Genomic DNA, 18231 nt, shown 5'->3' with positions numbered 1-18231 from the left:
GCAGTGTATTTGCAGACATAGTGAATCAGTCGTTTGAATAAGGGGTTTTCCCTAGCAACTTAAAAATTTCTATAGTTACCATTCCTGTAGCCCGTGTTCAAAAAAAAGGCGATTGATGTGGAACCGTCCTATAACATTGGTGCCAATATTAGCGGGAATGATTGGAAAGGTAATGGTGAAACGTCTCAAAAAAATTCAATGCCAATGGTGTGCTCGTGGATGAACGATTTGGTTTTTGCAATGACAGCTCCACTGTCGAGGATTGTTTCTGTTTAAGTGGAATAGATAATGATAGCCTGAATGACAGGGTACCTATTGCTATTATTTTTCTGGATGTGACTAAGGCTTTTGACTTTGTGAATCATAAAATATTATTGGATAAATTAGATGGATATGGTGTTGCAAGAAGAGCTTATGAATGGATAGAGTCGTATTTGAATGGACTGAAAATGTGCGCTGGGATTGCTAGAATGAAAAATAATACCAAAGGGTGTACGAATCTCCACTGGAATGTGATAAGCGGGGGGTACCTCAGAGTGTATGGTATGTGTGGTGTATTAGAATCCTTCCGTTTGAACTGACTTCAAAAACGGACGAGGTTTTTAAATTCGCCGGAATATTTGTTTTCTTTTTGTAACTTGTATTGGTGACATTACGATAGCGACCACTGTTCGTTGTGTATTGTTTGCAGATGATAGAATAATGTTGAAGGAACGTAGGAATGGGAATTGAACGGCGCTTTGGAGGATAATTAATTGAATTAGTAATAATGACTTGGAAGTGCGCTTAAATAAAACTAAAATGATGCAGTTCATGATCATGCGACGATGGAGAGGGTTGATGAGTTAAAGTTTTTGGGAATAATTTGCGACAAGAACTCTAATTTGAGGGTGCACATTAGGTGTGTGTGCTGAATTGGACGAATTTGTGTATGCGTGGGGGTCCTTCCACTGTGATGTATGAGCATAGAGGATATGGGCGTATTTATTAGGAGATGTCAAAAATATTTCCAACGAGATTATGAGGTAAGGATGAGTGGGTCGGTTGGATGCACGCACGAGCTATGCATTTCAGAATGTCACAGTGGTACATGCATTAAAAGCGTTTGCGCTATGGCTGTAAAAAAAAAAAAATGAACAATAAGCTGCCGATTGACCTCAAAAGGATGAGTTTGGATGTGTATAAGGAAGAGCTTAGTGAATTGCTTTTGGAAAAGTGCTATTGCGACGTTAAAGAATATTTGATTTATAAAAATGGGTTGTCTAAACGGCGAGGTGGCCATTTAGATGATAAACGGCGAGGTGGCTGTTTTGAAAAAAAAAGGGGGTTGTCTAAAAGGCGAGGTGGCCATTTAGATGATAAACGGCGAGGTGGCTGTTTTGAAAAAAAAGGGAGTTGTCTAAAAGGCGAGGTGGTCATTTAGATGATAAACGGCGAGGTGGCTGTTCCGATAATGGATGGACGGCGGCGTGGCCGTTTCAGCTGAGGGGAGTTAGCTTGGTGTATAGTGTGGTGGGTATTTGGAACAGGTGATAGGATCAGTAGCGGGGTACTGCTGGAGTTCGGGTTTTATGAGACATAATTATGAGCGGTGAGTCTATTATGGCAAATGGTGCAGTGTGTTTTAGAAGTTGCTACTATGGATAAAGTTGGGCTATGCTTTGGTTGTGTCATGCTTGTTTTATTTGTAATGGTTGTGATATGCATGCTTTAGAATATGTGGTTTGTGTGCTTTTGCTGATTGTCAGGATGAACGAGCGGATGTTCTGACGTTTATAAAATGTTTGTGCTTGATACATACTAGCGCCCGAGGACGGTCGCATGTCAGAATGGCCGTATTGGAGGGTCGATATTGAAAGAGTTCTTACTGTCTGTAGACACCGTGAAAAGAAACGTATGAGCTTTACTCTACGGAAGGTAGCCATCTTTATTTTAGTTGTCAGAGTTGGACTTTGACACGCACGCATTTGTTGTGGTTCACAATTTTCTCTCGCATTAAATTAATTAACTATCAGATTATAGCTTAGCTAATTATTATTCTTTGAGATAGGTAGGTAGTTTCTTAATCGTGATATTTAATTCGGTGATTGTGATATAGTTAGAACAGTAATTGTTCGATGCTAATATACATTGTGTTAAATCGTAACATCTAGTGCCATCCGGTGACTTTGTCTGCAAAGCACTATTAATAATGTTCGCGTAGTTGTTTGACGAATATGAAATACTAATTATTGGTGAATATTAGAGTAGTTCGTGAGTTAACGTTTGGCTCAGTGGATAGATTATTATAAGGACATCCGTTAAGGTTATTTCTGCAGACGCTAGTGATTTAGAGTGTAATTGGAGATATACCGGCAGTTGAGATAATGATTAGTTTGAAGTGATAGTTTAGTGCGATAGTAACTTGAAGTTAACTTTGATAGTAGGTACCCGCTTTAGAATCGTATAACCCGGTTGGTAAAGAATCATTGATGACTCTCGTGTAATGTTGAAATGGATTAGACAATGAGTTACCCATGAGATCGAATAGCTTACATTCTACCTGGTTTCTGTTGTGATCGCTTATTTGGGTGGATAGTAGTCGTGGCGCGTGTGGCGCACGATGCTATGGTGTTCTGTATGCAGATGTGCACAGAGTGGAGAAGGTAGAGCTATTGCGATATTCTGAATTAGTAATGAGAAATCAATTATAAGATCTGGTTTAGATCGTAAGAGAGTCGATGCAATGATCCTTTTAAGAGCGTTCATGAAGTTGTGATTGATTACCTTGAGATGATTAGATAACGGAGTAGGTCGTGACTTGATTGAGAGGTTGCAATAGCAATTGCGCCCTAATCACACGATGTAGTGTTTAGCTTAGGTTAGCTAGTTTAGAGTGAGGTGAGGGGTCGCTGTGAGGGGTGGTTGGAGGCGACCATAGGTAGGGTTAGGTTAGGGTGACCTGGTTGTGTTACGTTGATGGTTTCCATGTGCGATACGTTACTGAGAACTATTTGTAAAGAACATGGATTAAAGTACCTACTTATTAATTACTACCTTCTGATGTCGGCTAAAGATAAATAATAATTATCAGCCATCCTCCTGTTCTCCGACAAATATTTATATTTAAAATTCTGTGTGCTCTGTTACCATAAAATAATACCGTATTCTCTTAGATTAAACGTTGCACGTAAATACGAAATTTTATTAAATATTGGTTTTATATCAATCGAATAAAACTGGTTTTTCTCCTAATGGCTGTGTAAAAAATGCGTATTTTGGGGAAACTTCGTGATTTTTTTTTGTATCGAACCAAATTGTGCCAATCGTGTTTTGGCCCTCGTAATTCACTAAAAAATATTTTTAATTTATATAAGATAAAAAAATAAATAAACAATCATTCTAGCTGTATAACATGTAGTTTTTGAGGCCAAAACTTGGTCCTTTAAGCATCCGAAATGTGTCTTTTGGGACGCATGGCGCCATAATAGATTTTCGGCCCGTGAATGACCGTCAATTTTCACGTTTATACACATTAGATGAATATTATTAAGGCTTGTAGTTTGGAATAGTTGGCAAAAAGGTCACAATATCAAGGCAATCATTCCTTAGACAAGTGTACTTTTTCTTAAACTCTATACCTACGAGTACGTGCTTAGTGCATCAGTTATTTATTGATTTTTCACCATTTCGCGAAGGATTCACGAGACAAAGGATTGTAGGTAATATTATATTATGGCAAAATCTATAACCCATACTAATATTATAAATGCGAAAGTGTGTCTGTCAGCTGTCTGTCTATCTGTCTGATAGCCTTTCGTTCCGTCAGCGCATCCGTTCAACCGATTTTGATGAAATTTGGTACAGAGATAAGCCTGCATCCCGGGGAGCTGACTGACTGATTGATCTATCAACGCACAGCTCAAACTACTGGACGGATTGGGCTGAAATTTGGCATGCAGATAGCTATTATGACGTATGCATCCGCTAAGAAGGGATTTTTGAAAATTAAACCCCTAAGGGAGTAAAATAGTGGGTTGTGTAGTAGACGCGGACGAAGTCGCGAGCATGAGCTAGTATGACATACTTCAGAGTCCATATAGTCTGGTCCACGCGCACAAGTCGCAGCAAAAACTAATTAAATATAAAGTCCCGCAAATTGCTAATGCGTGTGGAAGCCATTTTAGTGACGTCAGCACTAGACTGAAGTTTCAAGCTGATGGTATATTTTTATTTGCACTGACGTCAAAATGACGTCATTTCGATGCTAATGAGACATGGTTCCAGCACAATAGCAATTTGCGGGACTTAGCAACAATATTATAATATTATGTTTTCCCTTTTCAGGAAGTTTTTATTTCCAAGTTTTAAGTTACGTCCCACCCAGAGTAATGGTTTTTCCGCTCATATGGAGTTTGAAGGAAAAGAGCGCTTGCTTTATGCCCATCTCCTTTGAAGCTCGGAGTTTTCATTAAAGAAAATTAGTTAGCGGGCGTTAGCATAAATTTGCATGAACTTTCAAGTGCCTCACCTGGCCAAATATTAAGTTATTAAATAATACCCACCGACCTCCACCTTGCATAATGTTGGCTTCCCACGGTAGGCAATACTGCGGACTGCCGCCTGAGAACCTCCTATCTTGACAGAATCGCAAACGAAATTCAACAAGTCGATTAAGTACGGAAAAACTCTATAGATATTTTCTACAATCTCAATCCATCCATACTAATATTATAAATGCGAAAGTGTATCTGTCCGTCTGTCTGTCTGTCTGTCTGTCTGCTAGCTTTTCACGGCCCATCCGTTCAACCGATTTTACGAAATTTGGTACAGCGATAGCTTGCATCCCGGGGTAGGACATAGGCTACTTTTTATCCCGGAAAACCAAAGAGTTCCCACGGGATTTTTAAAAAACTAAATCCACGCGGATGAAGTCATGAAGGATAAATTCCGTATGTTTTTTTCCCGCACAATCTGTGAACTATAAGAACTATATAGAAGTGCGCGCAATGCGGAATTTATTCCACACGGGATTTTGGTAGATTAAAATTCAGTGAATTTTAAAACGCACCGCAACTCACCGCACCGTGGTGCGCGCTAGCTCTTAAACTTTACGCATCCTCGCTTCCCTGGTGAGAATGCAGCCTAACTTAAGCGCTGACAGCAAAAGTAACAAATTCATGAATTAGTTATGGATTTGTCATGGAACTCGGTTGGAAAGAATAAACAGTGTCATTTATAAATGAATGCGGACGTGCCCCATTGCCTTCTCCCTTCTTCATTCTTCTCTACATAGTCTTCTTCTTCTTCTAAATATATAAAAGGAAAGGGTGACTGACTGACTGACTGACTGATCTATCAACGCACAGCTCAAACTACTGGACGGATCGGGCTGAAATTTGGCATGCAGATAGCTATTATGACGTAGGCATCCGCTAAGAAAGGATTTTTGAAAATTCAACTCCTAAGCGGGTGAAATAGGGGTTTGAAATTTGTGTAGTCCACGCGGACGAAAATAAAGTCGCTTCCTGCTGTCTGTATGTATGAACGCGTAGATCTTTTAAACTACGCAACGGAGTTTAATGCCGTTTTCACCAGTAGATAGAGTGATGCAAGAGGAAGGTTTATAGGCATAGGTAGAAAACATCGTGAGGAAGCATGCATGCCGGACTTCTCTATAATTCTCTATAATCTCTATAATTGTTCTCAAAAGTGTGTGCCATAAGACGGGGGGTTCCTAAAGAAGAAGAAGAAAACCAGAAATTGTTATTGTTATTAGGGCGACAGGGGCTGATGTTATACAGACAGGCCACACTCCCGCGGCGTGATTTATGATCCGAACACGTCGCACTCCAAATACCTAGAGGCGGATCAAAAAAAGGTTTCTTTTCAATCCGCGGAGGTCAAGCTTTTCTTGGTCCATGATTGATGGCTACACCATTACTATCCAGGCCAATAATGTTATCATTATATCAAGGCTTTTCATATTCCGCCATAGCAATGTTTTTTTAGGGTTTCGTACCTCAAAAGGAAAAACGGAACCCTTATAGGATCACTTTGTTGTCTGTCTGTCGGTCTTTCAAGAAACCTACAGGGTACTTCCCGTTGACCTAGAATCATGAAATTTGGTAGGTAGATGGGTCTTATAGCTGGTATTAGGGGAAAAATCTGAAAACTGTGAATTTGTGGTTACATCACACAAAAAAATTTAACTGTTAAAGAACTTTATCTTAAATATATAAAGGTGACTGAATGACTGACTGACTGACTGATCTATCAACACACAGCTCAAACTAGCAATTTTGCATGCAGATAGCTATTCTGACGTAGGCATCCGCTAAGAAAGGATTTTTGAAAAATCAACTCCTAAGCGGGTGAAATAGGGGTTTGAAATTTGTGTAATCCACGCGGACGAAGTCGCGAGCATAAGCTAGTTCTCACTAATAATTAAATTTACGTGGGTATCATATGAAATGGCTTCACCTGTGCATTATAAAACAGATTTATTTTTATTTTTATGCATCATAGTTTTTGAATTATCGTGCAAAATGTCGAAACATAAGACTGCAGTACGGAACCCTCATTGCGCAAGCCTGACTCGCACTTGACCGGTTTTTTAAATTGATAGAGTAGCGCTTGGGTGCAATCAGACCTGTTGGTACAGTGCGACAAGGCTATCTTGGCGCGTGGCGAAAATCGGAACTAACGTTGCCGTCAAGTGTCCCTTTTGTTCTTGTTTGAATATTCTCAGCCTTTGCTCTCCAACAGCGCCCCCCTGTCAATGTCATTCAAGTGCCAAGAGAGCCTTGTCACACTGTAAATAATGATGCAGCCTAATATGGAGCACACTTGCCTACAAAATGTCTATTTACTCTTGACGGAAGGGTGTTCATATCCTAGTACAGAAACGAGGAAGCAAATCGCTTCTTCTTACTTATTCTTACTTTCTTCGGTGCTCCAGCAGCCGATTGTCGGCCTTGGCCTGCTTTACTACTTTTCTTTTTAGGGTTCCGTACCACAAAAGGAAAAAGGAATCCTTATAGGATCACTTTGTTGTCTGTCTGTCCGTCTGTCTTTCCTGTCAAGAAAACCTATAGGGTACTTTACTTCCCGTTGAGCCAGAATCATGAAAGTTGGCGGGTTAGTAGGTCTTATCATCATCATCATGATCAACCCATCACCGGCTCACTACAGAGCACGGGTCTCCTCTCAGAGTGAGAAGGGTTTTGGCCATAGTCTACCACGCTGGCCATTTGCGGATTGGTAGACTTCACACACCTTTGAGAACATTATGGAGAACTCTCAGGCATGCAGGTTTCCTCACGATGTTTTCCTTCACCGTTAAAGCAAGTGATATTTAATTAATTAAAATGCACATAAGTCTGAAAAGTTAGAGGTGCGCGCCCGGGATCGAACCCCCGACGTCCGATTAGAAGGCGGACGTCCTAACCACTAGGCTATCACAGCTTTTTTTAGGTAGGTCTTATAGCATAAGTAAAGGAAAAATCCAAAAATCATCGCGTACTATAAGCAATTTTTTATCAAAGAAAAACAAAAACTACCTGTTAAAAGAGTCACCAACTAATTTTATTAGCCACTGAATCGTTATAGGGAATTCGCACGAACGCGGCAGTCCGTCCAAAAGGTCGTTAGTCGCATGCACCGAGGCGGAATAATTGAATTACAGCACGGTTATGCCACGGATGTGACAGTTATGCAACCTGCACGCTAATACGACCCTTGTGGACTCGAGAGGTTATCTTACTCTGTGTACTCTTGGGTTAATAAAATATACGGGACTACTTTGCATAAAGCTTTAGCGGGAACATTTTTGAAGAACTCTTCTAAGCTTATTATAACTCTTCAGTCTGAAATGCATTCAAATCATTGACATTAAGGATTTAACCAAGCAAAAGCGGGAAAGACCGTTCTGCCAAAATAAGAATAGCAGTTATCGTTCTCCTCCGAAAGTGAATAGGCATCTTCTAGGTAAACGCGTCCCATCTTATCACATGATCACTTTCTATCAGGTGTGATTGTGGTCAAGCGCTTGCCTATCACTGGCCAGATATTATTGTACATGCTAAAGTGTGTTTGTTTGTTGGTTTATTGGTTTACTAGCTAATGCCCGCAACTTCGTACGCGTGGATTTAGGTTTTTAAAAATCCCGTGGGAGCTCTTTGATTTTCCGGGATAAAAAGTAGCCTATGTCACTCTTCAAGTCTTAAACTATACCCATGCAAAAATCACGTCGATCCGTTGCTCTGTTGCGACGTCATTGAAGGACAATGCCGCGTCGTAGGTAGGGCATTGACACAAGTTTTGCACGCTATACATTGCGTATTGGATTGTGTATAGGTAGTATAACAATAACGCTAGTTTTTTGCTAGCGTTCTTATTATAACTTGGTAAGTATTTAATAGTTTATCTCAAAAAAATTTACAGATAAAAGGAACGGAGTAGGTATTATAACAATGCCAGCCAGGTAACCTCCCAGTGTGCCTGGGTGCTGCTGGTCCCTTTTGGATGCATCGGGCATCCGAGGGGAAGAGCAGTAGAGCAGTATTCGGGCCGGTGCACCCCGGTAACATGGCTAATAATCTCTCTTCGGGGATATTGTTAGCCATGGCTAATGACCTGGCAGGGGGAGGTTTCTCCGCGTGTCCCTCTGACTAGCAGAGGGCACAGTGGACGAGGCGGAGGATGGGACGCGGGCGACGTGCGCGGGATCGCGTTGTTGCCAGTTGGGTCCCCGGGGGGAGGAGGCGCACATCGTTGGTGCGCCTCGGACGTGTGGTAAGGGACCTCGTGAGCGGGGTCCCCGGTGGAGGGTCCGCCTCGGCGGATGTCGCTGACTGGGTCGCGGTGGTTTGCATCGGCGTTCCCGTGACCCAGTCTCTAGGCGACGTGCAGAAATGCCGCTGGGTTTAAGTGGGTATTCCGATCGCCTCTCGGCCGGCGAGTCCCACATACCTTCCCTCCAGTTGGTTGGCTGGCTGGTTAGCTGGCTGGCTCCCAGGAGGGGGGATGCGTAAACGCATTCCCCAGCGTTAAAAAAAAAAAAGGTATTATAACAATAGTGTACAAATTGTAAGATGTTAGCCTCCCGGCCAGCAATCGCTCGGCCCTTATGAATATTTTCAAGTCACGTACCTAGAACGAAGGTGTTTTAGCCTGTACAGTGCTAGCTCGTGCCTATTATCAATACAATAAGTACCTAGTTTTTTTATAAAGTGTATACCTACGTGTTACGTGTTGATTTTATAAGATGCTGACTTAAAATTTTTGCAGAGTTGATAATGGGGCCAATTCTCTTGTACACAATCTCTAAACTAAACTAAATTAACAGGTCTAAATCTATTGCTATCCCTTTCATAATGTTGCTTGCGGAAAAGGATAGCACTAGATTTAGACCTGTTAATTTAGATTAGTTTAGAGATTGTGTACAAGAGAATCGGCCCCAATTATTTTGCTATTGCTGTTTATTGCTGAGTTGTACAAAAAATATTTTTCTAAATAAATAAAAGGGAAAGGTGTATATCTGACTGATTTGGCATTCATGGCTACTATGACGTAGACATCCGCTAAAAAAGGATTTTTGAAAATTCAAGCCCAAAGGGAGTAAAATAGGGGTTCGAAATTTGTGTAGTCTTGAGTAGGAAGTATTATCTATAATCTTATTGATGTTTGTATTTTTATTTTGTCACATATGTTTGTAAATGTTGTATTAATTTATAATTGGCGACTACATTTAGTAAGTAATATTTTCAGAACTAAGTTTTTTTTTAAATGTATTAGTGTAAGTAGCCGTTAGTTAATTTAATAAATAAAATAAAAATAAAATAGTCCACGTGGATATAAAGTTGCGGGCAGGGAAGCTAGTCACTACCCATATTATCATGCGAAAGTATGTGTTTGTTTGTTGGTTTGTCCTTCAATCACGTCGCAACGGTGCAACGGATTGATGTGATGTTTGCAATTTGCATGGGTATAGATAAAGACCCGGAGAGTGATATGAGCTACTTTTTATCCCGGAAAAATCAAAGAATTCCCACGGGATTTTTGAAAACCTAAATCCACGCGAACGGAGTCGCGGGCATCAGATAGTTGTATATAAATTCGCAATAATTTGGTCATAGACACATCATCACCAACCGATAGATGTTCACTGAACACAAACGGAAAAAGCAATTTATAAACATACTGAAGAGATTGCAACTCAAATACACAACTTTGGGGGGGGGGGTAAATAGCCCTTCCCCCCTCTCCCAGCAATGATCCGTGAAATTATGTACATATTCACCTATTTCCCACTATTCATCACTGTGAATGGCGGGCCTCGGGAAATGGCCCTGTCGCGAATACTTTGCGAGTAAACATTAAAAGACAAACATGAAAAACTGGTCAAGGGCGTGTCGGAAACTCGGAATAAGGTTCCGTAGTTATAATAGTTGCTAGAAATGTGACAAACAAATGGATTGGACGAAACTAGTACTCCTACACCGTTACTTAATTACTTGATTACTAGTTAACTACCTAGAATTGAAAATACTTGCATAACAAATTTTTGTACTTAGTAAATCTGTGATAGCCTAGTGGTTAGGACGTCCGCCTTCTAATCGGAGGTCGGAGGGTCGATCCCGGGCACGCACCTCTAACTTTTTGGAGTTATTTGTGTTTTAATTGATAAATATAATATATCGCACTCGCTTTAACGGTGAAGGAAAACATCATGAGGAAACGTGCATGCCTGAGAGTTCTCCATAATGTCCTCAAAGGTGTGTGAAGTCTACCAATCCGCACATGGTCATTGGCCAGGCGTGGTAGACTATGGCCAAAATCCTTCTCACTCTGAGAGGATACCCGTGCTCTGTAGTGAGCCGGTGAAGGGTTGATCATGATGATGATGAATTATTATTACTAATCCTACACTAATTATTATTTTTATGAATAGGTACCTACGTATAGCTACGCGACAAATCGAAATGGCGATCGGGGCGGGAACCCGGTGCGGGTGACGTGCGGATCTGTGGGACGTCCCCCCGCCTCATACCCGATTGCCATCTCAACCTTTCGCATAATATAATTTCTAAATAGAGATATGTACCTACCTACTTAGTTCTAAAAACATTGTAAACAGGATACCTACTCGTACCTATTTTAGAACAGCAACTCCACAGCTAGTCTTGTTTTTATATATTATCAAATATAGGTACCTACTTGCAATATTTTGATAAACTCAAGAATAAAGCAACGATTATAATAATTTGTAAATTGTTACAGTGCCATCTATTTGTGGCGCTATTAAACTATTATTAAGACTGCTTTGCCGACACAGCTGGTTCTGCGCATGCGTAGTATTCGAGGCCACGGTCACAAATTGAACACACTGCGATAAAATTACACACACTAACAAAGTCTGCCGTAGCTGTCAAACGTGCGCCGCTTATCATAATGTATTTTGAAGATTTTATTTCCTAATTACGGCGTTAGAAATAAGATTAATGTGAAAAAGTGTGATAAATGTGAGTACTGTTTTAATTACCTTCCGTTTATATGAGTGCTTGAATTCGTTATTGTTGTCATACATAATTTTGAATAACCTTCGAAACTGCTCGTTTATGTGAAGGTTTTAACTTTTAAGTGTGGATGTTTAGCGTTATCATTGCGCCGTAATGTTTTATTGAACGTTTCATTAAATAGTGATTTGTAGTTAAAGATAACAATGGTTGAGAGATGTCTTATCTCTCGAGACTTATATTGTTTTTGCGTCAAGACGAGTATGAATGAAATTTTTGGCATAGTTGTCAGTATCCGATATGGTCTAGTGGCTAGGATACCTGGCTCTCACCCAGGAGGCTCGGGTTCGATTCCCGGTATCGGAATTAAACTTTTTTGTTTATTTTATTTTTGAAATGTTTATATTATTTTCTTTTTTTGCAGATTCAAAAAAACCAAAATGAATATCAAAGCAGCGTTAGCCATTGGAATGGTTTTTGTGGGATGCTGTTCCAACGTAGTATTTTTAGAATACGTTGTCAAGGAAGATCCAGGCGCAGGAAACTTAGCGACATTCCTACAATTCTTATTCATAGCCGTTGTGGGATTTTGCACAGTCGGCAAATTCGGGACAGCGAGACGGAATATACCATTCAAGCAGTACCTTTTGCTGGTCGGATTCTTTTGGACGAGCAGCGTTGCAAACAACTATGCCTTTGACTTTAATATATCAATGCCTTTACATATGATATTCCGAGCAGGTTCGTTGATGGCTAATATGGCGATGGGGGTATGGATTTTGAAGAAACGATATCCCGCAATAAAATACTTGTCAATTTTCATGATATCTGCTGGTATCGCGATTTGTACTATACAGTCTAGTGGGGATGTAAAAGCTCCTAGAGACACGCATGAAGATGCAGCCGAGGAAGAAAGATTGAAATTCATTGACTGGTTATGGTGGTGCCTAGGAATTGCTATACTAACTTTTGCATTATTTGTCTCAGCTCGTATGGGAATATTTCAAGAATCCCTATACTCTAAATACGGGAAACATCCTTGGGAAGCTTTGTTTTACACGCATTTGTTACCTTTAGTTTTCTGGTTACCAACAACTCCAAATATATTGAACCATGTTAAAATTGCGTTTGACACCCCTATAGTAGATTTCCTAGGGTTCGCACTACCGAGACAGGTGGTTTGGTTGATTTTATACGTTTGTACACAAGGCTTATGTATAAGTGCTGTGTATGTTTTGACTACCGAATGCGCATCTCTGGTGGTGACCCTGACTGTTACCCTTAGGAAGTTCGTATCCCTACTTTTTTCTATTCTTTACTTCAGAAATCCTTTCACTCTAGGTCATTGGTTAGGGACCCTCATGGTATTTCTCGGGACGATGATATTTACGGAGTTATTACAGAAAACAGTCAACTTATTTATACCTAAAGATAAGAAGAAAGTACAATAAGTTATGTTTTATTGTGACCTAGTTAAATGTGATAGTTTAATGAGTGTGTATTTTTAAAAGTGTGAAGTGATTGCGACTAGGTACCTATCTCAATTTATCCCATATCCTATAATTTGTATAATACAATATTTTAAATGACAATGACTTTATTTAAGTCAACAAATGGAACAAAGACATTTTTTAATTGTAATAATTTTTATTAATTTATTGTAAATGAAAAATATTTTTTTATGATATTGACGGTTTTACCTAGCTCAATAGTTTTTATGAATATGTCAAATAATAATACACCACACTGATGCATAATATTATATTTATTTTAAATAGGTAGTTACTTAGTACCTACCATTTTCATTTAATAGATTTTCGCATGTCACGTTTTATTTACATGATTTGGTACTTTTTATCATGATAAACGTAACTGTAGGTAAATAATTAAGATGCTACCGAGAGATATAAAGTCTTATGGTACATGACTTGCATAATAATATTTCAAAGGCCCACTTAACGTATCATTGAAAATCAAAGTAGGTACCTACCTACCTAAGTAATTTTATTGTCTTAAAATTTCGTATATTAAGGTTACCTTATCTAAACAAGTTTCATTAAAACTATTGCATTATCTCTACTATGAAAAAAATTATATCTATTTTACGTGTTTTAGAATTTTAATTTATTATAAACCAGTTTCTTAATCGTCAAATAAATTTTATCTGAAGAATAAATTATAGTTGAAGTTTATTTAGGGCGATTAAAAATTAGGCCTCTTAGCACAGCAACCATGTATTAAATTAAACTTGACTACTTCACTTGCTTACTAGGTACTACTAATATCTGAAAATATTCAGTTTCTAATTTAAATGACTTGAATAGCTATGCCAATGAAAAGCCGATAATTATTTAATAAAAAATCAACACAAATGACATAATAGAAAAATATAATAATAATAAGTACAACCCGGTTACTAAAATATTGGACCTGGCGTCGATTAAAAATTTAAAAAAAAATTAAAAACTCAACAAGTTGCAGACAAAAATTCGTATGTACGTGTAAGTATATCAGTGACAAAGATGCAAACATACACTTACTACGAATTTTTGTCTGCCATTTGTTAGTTTTAAATTTTTTTAAATATTTAATCGACGCCAGGTCCAATCTTTTAGTAAACGGGTTATAAGTAGGTAACCTTACTACGTATTTACCTATAATAATAAACAATGTGTGGTGTGATTTTGACATGGTTAAGATTTCAGAACATTTACATAAGTTACTAATAAGTAATAATCTAATTATTATGTACCTAGCTTTATTGTACGGCCATATAATATATTGATTTACTTAATAATAAAAAATATAAAAATATGCCTATACCTAACTAAGATATCGATTGGACAGAATATTTAATTTTAGTTTAATTAAGCTTCTAAAATTTAGTTATTATAAATCTAATATTAACATCCTTTAGAGGAATACTTACCAAAATAATTTGACAATTTCAATGCGTATTATTTTTGTTCTCTGAAAAATTATAAATAAATAATTATGAGTAAATTATATCTGTACTCTGTCGATAAGTTACTTAGCAACATTATTATTTCAAGTCAAAAATTGTTAGTTTTTATTGAACAAATAACTAGTAACTATCGAACTCATCGAAATATTACAGATAGAATGATTAATTAAATATTAATTTTAAATTTAAAATTAAATTAAAATTAAATAGTCTGTCCTAATAATGATAATTATCTCCATGGAAAAAACAACAAAATAAGTGATGACCCAGAACAGAACAGACTACAAACATTCGCTCGTTTGGTCTAAATCCACCTTTAAAAGTTTTAGCTCGTAAGAATTTATAATGATAATTATTTTAACTAGAGTTATTGTTTTTTGTTATCAATGCATTTTTTTTATTTTACCAATGTTAAACCTAAGTACGCTTAGCAAAATTAATAACGTACCTATGCTATTATTTATTTGACAATAATAATAATTTTAATCATTACATATATTATCGTATCTTTATGATTATTTGGTGAAATGTTATTTTAATTTTTATGACTATTCTGAAGCTGTGAATACATTTTAACTAAGTAGGTATGTGAATGCAAAATAAATAAATTAATAATCATCAGAAAAGTGTGTTGTTATTTTATAATTTTATTTATTTACTTTTATTATTAATACCTATCAGCTTAATTCCACTGAATAAAGTTATGGCTTTAAATCATAATCACAAAGACGCCATCGCTGGAATACTGCTAAGCCATTAGTCCACTACGCTGGCCAACGCTGCACTTTTCGGTGCGAGGTCGCCATTCTAGCACCTTGGGATCCCAAATCTACTCATGTGATCCCAACGTCTACCGTTTTTTCAATCTACGAGTATGTGTCTTTCCCATTGCCACTGCAGCTTCGCATCAGTTTTATATAGGTATTATAGCTGATGCCCCGCGACACACAACAAACAAACACACTTTCGTATTTATGTTATGTGTAGTATATGTCCCGCAAATTGTTATTGCGCTGAAACCATGTCTCATTAACATCGAAATGACGTCATTTTCACGTCAGCCGAAATAAAAATATAACATCAGCTCGAAACTTCAGTCTAGTGCTGAAGTCACTAAAATGTCGACCACGCGCATTAGCATTTCGCGGGACTTATATAAACCAACACCTAAATATTACAAACTTTAACCTACCTACCTACCTACCTACCTGGTGAAGTCACGGGTAAGGACTAGCTAATAATACATATAATTCTATAGGTATTTCATCTCCAGCTTAGTTATAAACAAAAGAAGCTCCCAAAAGAAACTGGAAGCCCAATTACTTGTATTTTACATTATCGTAACTCGAGAGAAAATTGCCTATTTAATATGGAGGTAGGCTATATCTTCGCCATATCGGTTATAATATCAAGCCCATTAGTTTTTATGAGAAAATCTTTAGGGGCTGAAAAAAGTGGTCCTTTTGTTTTTATTTGATGACAAGTTATATTGCAACTGAGTATTGGTCAGTTTTTAGGGTTCCGTACCTCAAAAGGAAAAAGGACCCCTTATAGGATCACTTCGTAGTCTGTTTGTCCGTCTGTCCGTTTGTCGTGTCTGTCAAGAAAACCTATAGGGTGCTTCCCGCTGACCAAGAATCATGAAATTTGGCTGATAGGTAGGTTTTATAGCACAAGTTGAAGTAAAGGAATAAATCCAAAACCGTGGATTTGCGGTTACATCACACAATAAAATTTAAAATGTGTTAACTAATGAACAAAATAATTAGTATTTTTAAATTCCAAAGTAAGATAACTATACCAAGCGAGGTATCATATGAAAGGGCTTTACTTGCATATCCTAAAACTGACTTTTGTTTATTTTTATGCATAACTAGCTGATGCCCGCGACTTTGTCCGCGTGGATTTATTTTCAAAATCCCGCGGGAACTCTTTGATTTTCCGGGATAAAAAGTAGCCTATGTGTTAATCCAGGGTATTATCTATCTTCATTCCAAATTTCAGCCAAATCCGTCCAGTAGTTTTTGCGTGAAGGAGTACCAAACATACACACACTCACACACATACAAACTTTCGCCTTTATAATTATTATAGTCGGAAAGTTAGTAGTTAAAAATAGTTTTTGATTTATTGGGCAAAATGTCGAAAAAATCCCTAGTACGGAACCTACGGTGCGCGAGTCTGACTCGTACTTGGTCGGTTATTTTACAGATTTAAGTAGGTAATTCGAACGGTTGGTGTGTGCCTCGTATTGGTCTCCCCAGGCCAATCATCATTTTCAATCATCGGTATTCAAAACTGGTAGTAGATAGAGTCAACTAACTGATTGATACGGAAGGTTAAGTTGTGCTGACACGAATTTAGCTGAGGTGAAACTGTAAGTAAAAATAACGCCAACCAAATAAAGGTACCAGGACAGCATCACCACATAAGAGCTGAAGCTGTGTACATGACTAATGACCACCGCTGCGGCGCTAACGAACGGGGCCCTGTGACCCCGCATTGTTCTCCCCAGAGAGCCGATTTGAAGAGGGAATCTTCTTTGTTTTACGTTACTGAGGTTGTCTTGGTTTTTTTGTTTTAATGGACACGCTGAGCGAGCTCGATTCTCTAGGAACTGAATGCACTCGGCGAAACTAGATGTGATATAACCCGCTTTTTCAAATCGGTGATAGATTTTTTTCATTCATAAAATCTAATTTCTCGTCTCACTCATTGACTGAGACACTTTTCTTTTTACTATATGAGATTAAATGGGATAATTCGCAGATACCATTTAACACTAACTTAAATTTTAAACACAGGATTTGTCAAGGCTCCGTGAAAACAATAAAGCGAGTAGGAACGAGGTGAAAACTGCACGGTTTTTGGCAACATTCGTCAAGAATGTCTGCACTGCTCGGCGTAGTGGCTTAAATAAGCCAAATAAAAACACAACACGCGTGCCCGAAAACACGCCTTATATTTATTGAAATAGAGGTCACGTCGGCTGCAAAGTTACCAGTGCAATCCGAAGCAATGGTCCAACTTGTTGAAATTCCGTCGCCGTCCGGTATACGGAGTTGCCAATTTAGTTTTCGTTTATCTAAACCGATGTTGGCTCTTATGTCGTAGTGATTAAGACTAGAGTCGTTTATATTCGGTTCGGGGGACGGTAAATTGAATTTGGTAAGGCTCGTAGGAGGGAAGAAATTTCGCAAGTTAAGCTTTTGCTTGAGCGCCCACTAATTTTGTCCAATCGTGGTTAGCGGATAACATGTAAGACACATTTTTTCTTTTTGCTCGGGCCTCTGGCTTTGGGATGGCATCGTATTTTTTGCGGTGGGAATATACTCGGAATATTTACAATGCGGTTTTGCTCTGTCGCTGTTCCTGCATAATTTATGGACTGTTGACCATGTAGTACCCGCAAATACATAAAATAGAATTGAAAGTGTTTCTTGCGAAAATCTCTGGCAGGATATTAAAACACGGGCTGCGGAAATAGCGTCAACGTAGTTAGTTCTGTTTTTCTACAACTGGTTTTTGTTACTTATAATAAATTGCAAGGAGCCGATAATGGGATTCGAATTTATTGTAAACCATTTAATTCGTTTTTATTTTTAAAGTTCTTTTTCTCAAACTGAAAGCTTTTGCCTTTACGATGAACAAAATAAAAATATCTAGAGAAGACTCGATTAGTAGTAAGATGATTAGGTACATTAGGCGTAGAAATGCAGCCACAAGCCAGCAATTTTGGACTATCAAGTTTTTCTTTGATGTTCCCAC

At 38.2% G+C, this 18231-nt stretch overlaps 2 protein-coding genes and 1 non-coding gene across 4 annotated transcripts in view; all 3 read left to right on the top strand.

Annotated features, from left to right (window-relative positions):
• Camta (Calmodulin-binding transcription activator) overlaps positions 1–18231 on the top strand; it is a 202377-nt gene that overhangs the window by 14612 nt on the left and 169534 nt on the right. The window lies entirely within an intron of this gene.
• On the top strand, positions 11368–13607 carry Efr (ER GDP-fucose transporter). Its single transcript, XM_034975984.2, has 2 exons — positions 11368–11504; positions 11923–13607. The coding sequence occupies exon 2, from the start codon at positions 11939–11941 to the stop codon at positions 12947–12949; it is 1011 nt and encodes a 336-aa protein (XP_034831875.1). The 5' UTR covers positions 11368–11504; positions 11923–11938; the 3' UTR covers positions 12950–13607.
• TRNAE-CUC (transfer RNA glutamic acid (anticodon CUC)) lies at positions 11793–11864 on the top strand. Its single transcript has one exon. It is a non-coding gene; the product is annotated as a tRNA-Glu (tRNA).

This window comes from Maniola hyperantus, chromosome 15 (genome assembly GCF_902806685.2).
Source record: "Maniola hyperantus chromosome 15, iAphHyp1.2, whole genome shotgun sequence".
Lineage (NCBI taxonomy): Eukaryota > Metazoa > Arthropoda > Insecta > Lepidoptera > Nymphalidae > Maniola > Maniola hyperantus.
Note: the sequence above shows the minus strand (reverse complement) of the source record. Positions and strands in the feature narration are given on the sequence as shown.